Source organism: Callospermophilus lateralis, chromosome 18 (assembly GCF_048772815.1).
Source record: "Callospermophilus lateralis isolate mCalLat2 chromosome 18, mCalLat2.hap1, whole genome shotgun sequence".
NCBI lineage: Eukaryota > Metazoa > Chordata > Mammalia > Rodentia > Sciuridae > Callospermophilus > Callospermophilus lateralis.
In genome coordinates, this window is record NC_135322.1 from 5,964,523 (window position 1) to 5,970,310 (window position 5,788).

Genomic DNA, 5,788 nt, shown 5'->3' on the forward strand with positions numbered 1-5,788 from the left:
AACGTGGAAAGGGCCCCTGAAGGCCAAGGCACCGCATACCACCAGTGGGGCAGGGTTTCACATCCAGATCAGGTGGCCATCCTGCCCCTGCCACGGTCACCCCCGGGGCCCAGGACACTGGGGGAGCCGGGGGAACACACACGTGGTGGATGAGGAGGACAGGAAGGTGGACAAGGTTCTCCTGCCGAGAAGGGAGGAGGACACGAGCTGAATGTGTTGGGGACAGTTCTCCACGAGTCTCTCTCGGTTCTGTGTCTCAGAGCACAGGCATCAACAGGGCTGGAGACGGCTGCCCAAAACATCTGGCCAGCCAGCAGTCTCGCACACAGTTATCTCCGCCAAAGCAGCTTTGTTTGCTGTCCTGGATAAGAATCATGTGTCCCCAGAAGTGCTGTGCTCCATGTCCAGGACAGTAAATACAACAGGCCCCTTGGAGCAGTTCTGTTTGGCTCTCAAGACAATAAAAATAGTATCTCCCTCAGGATGAAGTTGGGCAGGTTGGCTGGCAGCCCCTCCCTTACAGATTCTCAAGGTCAGGTTCCTCACCAGGGGGACAAACCACCATGTGCAGAGTCCTCCTGGGCAGCTCTGATGGCTCCGGGACTTGAGAGGCCCTGAGGCTCAGGGCAGTGGGCAGGTCTTAGATAGCAAACCGGCCCTCACATGCCAATCTCCCTTCCTCTGGGGTATATCAAGGCAAGACGAGCATCTCAGTCTTCTTTAGTACAGGTCACCTTTTGGTCCCTGTTTCCACCAACCAAACTATTAGAGCCCTTCTACCCCCAGAGCTGCAAGACGAAACCCAGACTCTCTTCTTAATCAGCTCCTACCAACAAATTCTCCCTGCTCCAACTTAAGGTCCTTCCAAGAGCACCCCACACCCCATGCTTCCACACCCCATGCTTCATGTCCCTTTCCACACCCAGATTTCTTCTGTTTCAACAACAACAACAAAATAATAATAATGCAGCTCTTTCACAGCGTGACGGGCTTCTTTGCGGGTTACAACTGTAGCTTCATTTCTAGGAGTCTTGGCGGAGGGGGACCTGGGGACAATCAGACACATCGTGCAGGGGAGCTGTCTCAGGCAGGCGTCACGGGTCCCTGACTTGGTGCGTTTAACGAGAGGCCTTAAAGGACCACAGATCTCAAGCTCTTGCCAGATCTGCCCTGCACCAGACAACAAAGGGCCCCCCCAGGCCACCTTCCCTTCCTGCTGGTTAAGCCTGGGTTTGCCAGCCCGGAGATTGTGGAATCCCAACCTGCTGTGGGAACCAGAGCTCCCCCACCCCCTTGTGACTGCACAGCCTGACTCCCACAGTCCCTCTTGTTGTCTGACTCTGAATGCAGTCCCCAAGTGACCCTGCACAGTGTGTGCGTCCCCCTCCCTGGGCTGTGAAGACCTGTGAGGAAGGCACTACTGTCCATCCCGGGTGTCCAGCCATCCTCCTGGGGTGGAAGTCCCACCCACCCACCCACAGTGTGAGGAGAAAGCAAATGAGACAATACTCTGTCCTCAGCGAGCTCAGTCTTCCCTCGAACCTGCTGTTACCCTGGATTCCCCAGTCTCGGGGAGCTCCCTGGTCCACTGGGTCACAAGAGCAGACCCGCCCACAGGGTTCTCTCCTCCCGGCTCTTCCTCACCCCCTGCCTGTGGAAGGCTAACTCTGAAAGTGCTGGGTTCCTGCACCTTCCAAATCAAGGACTCTCCCTTGAGTGGCTTCCTGGGACAACCCAGGAGCCTTGGAATTCTCTGCCTGAGAGGACCTTAGTATAGCTGGCTTTGCACCAGGCCAGACGGTTCAGGCCAACAATGTGATTTGGGGCAAATGCCTACTTATGTACCTCTGGAGCCCTGGGTCAGGCCCTCGAGAGACTGGGGAGGGGTGAGTGGGACCCCCAGCCTGCTGGACCGACGCCAATAAAAACGCTGGATATGAAGGCTCAGGGGAGCCCTCCTAGTTGAAAATACTCTGTCGGTGCTGTCACACGTCATTGTCCTCAAGACTCAACTGGGAGAAGACAGCTGGGGTGTGCCCTGTCCCCTCCACACTCCAGTCGGTGAGCTTTTCCTCTGCTGGTTTTCATCTGCATTCTGCACCGTAAAGAACCACAGGACACCACAGCACGATGGCTCTTCTGAGTTCTGAGTCCTGCTACAAAATCGCTGAGTCCGAGGGTGGTTTGGGGGACCACGGACACCCTCCCCCATACTGGATCAGCTTCCAAGGCCTCTTGTCACCCCGTGAGTCCCCCACGACCCAGGGGACCCTCCCTTCTCTGCTCACATCTTCCTCAGGCTCCCGGGCGCCCCAGGATGAAGCAGGTGGTGTTTAGTGCCACCCTGCTGTGAGTGTGGGTCGGTGTCCCGTGCTTCCAGACTTTGCTCAGTGCCTCATGGACAGTGTCTATCTCACACGTCACTGTCTTCTCCAAGGGTGGACCCAAGCCTGCCCCATCTCTCCATCACACACATGCCACAGCCACCCGCCTCCTTCTGTGTGTCCCCGGGGAAGCTGTGTGGGAAGATGTCTGCAGACCCCGTCAGTGTTCTCGGGGGAGCAGAAGACAGACACTCACACCCATCCGAGGACCACTGGGGACACCTGTGTCTGCCTCATCCTTTTCCTTGCAGCCCTGACCACACCTTAGGACCCAGGTCAGCAGTGATGGGGAGGCTCTAGTTGGGCCAGGTGAGTTCTGAGCATCGGGCTGCCCTGTGTCTAGAAAGGTGGGAAGATACCAGAACTCAGTGTGTACTCCATTTTACTAAGGGTAGGGATGGGGCGGGGGCACTCAGGGGTTGGCCACCATGGTGTCCTCAATCCACTTCCGGTAAGCCTTCAGCTTGGTGTACAGGGCCGGCTGTTGGGGCACGGCACAGGGATCACTGCCCCATGACGTGAGACCTTGCAGCATGCCATTACAGATGAGCGGGCCCCCCGAATCTCCCTAGGGGTTGGCGGGACAGAGAGAGAGAAAGGTCAGCCCAACCTCTGCCTGGGAAGCCCCATCTCTCACTCGGGGCTGGCAGATCACCAACAGCTTAGAAGTGGGGTCCTCCCATTCCTTTCCCATAAGAGGTTGGGGGAGGGGCGAGCTTACCCCACAGGTGTCCTTGCCGCCCTGCCAGCGCCCAGCACACAGCATGGTGTCTGTCACCTTCTCAGAATAGGCTTTACTACAAATGTCATTGGGCATGAGGTTGAGGTCCACACACTGGAGAGTCCCTGGGCTCAAGACTACGGGCCAGGGGAAAACACGACTGTAGCCAGAACCCGCCAGGCTCCTGCCTTGGCCCGGGTGGGCGGCGGGTCTGGCCAGACCTACACTTGTCTGGTTGTATGCTGCCCCAGCCAGAAGCCAGGCAGGTGCTCCCCACTTCTGGCTCCCGGGTGGGCAGGTCCAGGACCTTCACGGCGTGGGTGATCCGGGCGGGCTCCGACAGGCGGAGCAGCATCAGGTCGTGGCTTCTGTCATTGTCGGTGCTGGTGGCGCTCTTCAGATAGTTCATGTTGTAGAGCGGGTGGGGGAAGGCGTAGCTGACAGGGACCAACTGGGATGTGTCCTCCTCAGCACCCAGGTTGTGACGACCCAGAGCGACCCGGATATTGCTAGGGGAATAGAGGGAGGGAGAGAATGAGGAGAGGAGGGGCGGGGAGCCAAGAGGGTCCCCAAGGAGAGGAAGAAACAGAGAAGGACAGGGGCACAGGGGTAAAAAGAGAGAAGAGGGAGCAGAGAGGAAGCGGGGTGCGCTGAGAGGAGTGGCTCGCTGCAGCGGCTGGCCAGGGCCCCAGCAGGGCAGGCCGCTGGGCACAGAGCCCAAGGTCGGACCCCACCCCCTCCCTCAGTGGGCCCCCCAGCCCTTCCCTGTGTCTCCCCCAGAGGGGACTGGTGGTCACACAGGGAGGGGCAGGGCAGAGCAGGAAGCCCCCTCCCAGGCACACAGGTTGGGGTGCATGCCTGCCTTTTCTCGGGGTCCCCCTGGGAATGGGGCCAGTAGTGATGGGGGAGAGGAGTGAGCCAGAGACCCAGAGAAAGAGAGAGGGGTGGAGACATGGAGGGGGAGACATGCAGTGCCTGAGATGGTGGCAGAGACTCAGAGAAGAAAGGAAGACAGAGGCCAGAACCCAGCCCCACACGGAGCAGCCAGATTCTGAGAGGCACAGAGACAATTCCGTGGGGAGAGATGCAGAAAGGGGCCAGGCAGCCATGGACAGGGTGGTCCAGCCTGGCTCTGCCCCTCCCCAGGCCACCTGGATCAGCTCCGTCCTCTCCCTCTCAGTCCCATGCCTCGTGTGGGGGAAATGCCCAGCTGTCGATCCCCGTGGGGCACAGAAGCCCCCTCCCAGACTCCCAGGCCTCACTCACTTCTTTTGGACAAGCTGCTGAGGATGGGACCCAGGTCCTGCGCCTGCCAGGGGAGGTGCTCTGCCACCGACCTACATGCCCAGCCCCTACTCACTTTCTGAAGCAGTGGGCAGCAGTGAGGACCCACTGGGGGTGCACCAGGACGCCCCCACACACTGCTAAATCATGATGGTACACGGCCGCCTGCCAGGGATGGGAATTCTTCTGGCACTCCCAGCCCCCTATGATCCGAGACTGGATGGGGGGCGCAGCACCTGCAGAGAGGGGGAGCCGCAGGGCTAGGGCAGGAAGAAGGGGCTGTGCTGTGGCGTGAGGAGGCAGAGGACCAGGCCTGGGCACTCAGGGGCGTGGGCAAGGGGTGCTGAGAAGGGCCTGGAGTGGAGACCATTCCCTGGGTTTGTAGAAGGGTATTCCGACTAGGGAGCAGGACAGACCCCCGGGCTCGGGGCAGGAGGGCCAACACAGCTTCTGGAGCAGGCAGTGGGCCTGGGGTCTGGACAGGAAGGTGATGGGGGGCCTTGGAGGTTGGGAGACGGTGGCATGGGTCCTGGGAGGGCAGGGGTTTCTAGAAACCAAGGAGAAGCTCCCCGTGGGAGAGGAGGTTCGGGAGGCTTGAGGGTCCCAGGCTGGGAGAATGGTTTGGAGATTTGAAAAGATGCAGATCTCGGGAGTGTGCTCTGGGTAACGGCAGCTGTGGCTCGTGGTGCTGCCTGCCGACCCCTCCACCTTGGAAAAAGGCCAGCCACCGCTGAGAGGCTGGGCCGAGTCAGGGAATGAGGGGAAATTCTCAGAACTCCAGCGCCAGGTTGGGAGTTTCTCTGCTGCCTCAGGTCAGGAAACCTGGCTCTGGGAATCAGCAGGGGTCCTGATGGAATCTGAGTTTCCTAGGAGCGGGATGAGGGGGCTCAGGGCTCACTGCTGGGGGAGAAAAATCAGCAGCATTTAGTAGGATCTCTCAAGGGGGTTGAGAGGGAGACCAGGATCTCCGGCGTCATTGAGAGAGGTCCTTGGAATAGACAGACAGACAGAGATGGTCCGGGATCTGTCCCTTTAGAAAAGTGGCTGGCGGCAGGGAGTAGAACCAATGAAGAGGGATTCCTGGGAGGGAGCAGGGACCTGGTGTGGGAACGAGGACTGTGACGGATTTGGCTACACAGAGGGCTCTAGAGGCAGGATTAAATGTGGGACTGTGAGAAATAGGGACAAACCTGGAGGGTCAGGCTGGGGGCTGGGTGGGGAAGGAAGGACTCAAGGGGGGTGAGAGTCAAGGCCCCTACCCCTCCTGGATTCCCCACTGTCTCACCAGTCCCCCACAGGGACAGGACGAGGAACAGAACCAGGAACCACATGGTGACAGAGGCATCCAGGGGCAGGTGGCAAGCTCAGGACTGAGGAACTCCCTGAGGAGGCTTATGAA

General features: G+C 59.4%; 1 protein-coding gene across 1 annotated transcript; it reads right to left on the minus strand.

Moving 5' to 3' along the window:
- Positions 1–2,765: 2,765 nt before the first annotated feature.
- Positions 2,766–5,788, minus strand: LOC143383275 (kallikrein-2-like). The gene is made up of 5 exons (XM_076837623.1): positions 5,675–5,788; positions 4,466–4,625; positions 3,331–3,614; positions 3,106–3,242; positions 2,766–2,952 (listed from the first exon to the last, which is right to left on the minus strand). Exons 1-5 carry the CDS (start codon positions 5,718–5,720, stop codon positions 2,797–2,799), a joined length of 783 nt encoding a protein of 260 aa, XP_076693738.1. The 5' UTR covers positions 5,721–5,788; the 3' UTR covers positions 2,766–2,796.

What these genes read in the sequence shown, in the direction of transcription:
- LOC143383275 (XM_076837623.1), bottom strand. Translation starts at nt 5,720, where the DNA reads ATGTGGTTCCTGGTTCTGTTCCTCGTCCTGTCCCTGTGGGGGACTG. An exon ending in CCTGTCCCTGTGGGGGACTG is followed by an intron (nt 4,626 to 5,674) that starts GTGAGACAGTGG and finishes CCCTCTCTGCAG; the next exon opens with GTGCTGCGCCCCCCATCCAG. An exon ending in GCGGCAAGGACACCTGTGGG is followed by an intron (nt 2,953 to 3,105) that starts GTAAGCTCGCCC and finishes GCCAACCCCTAG; the next exon opens with GGAGATTCGGGGGGCCCGCT.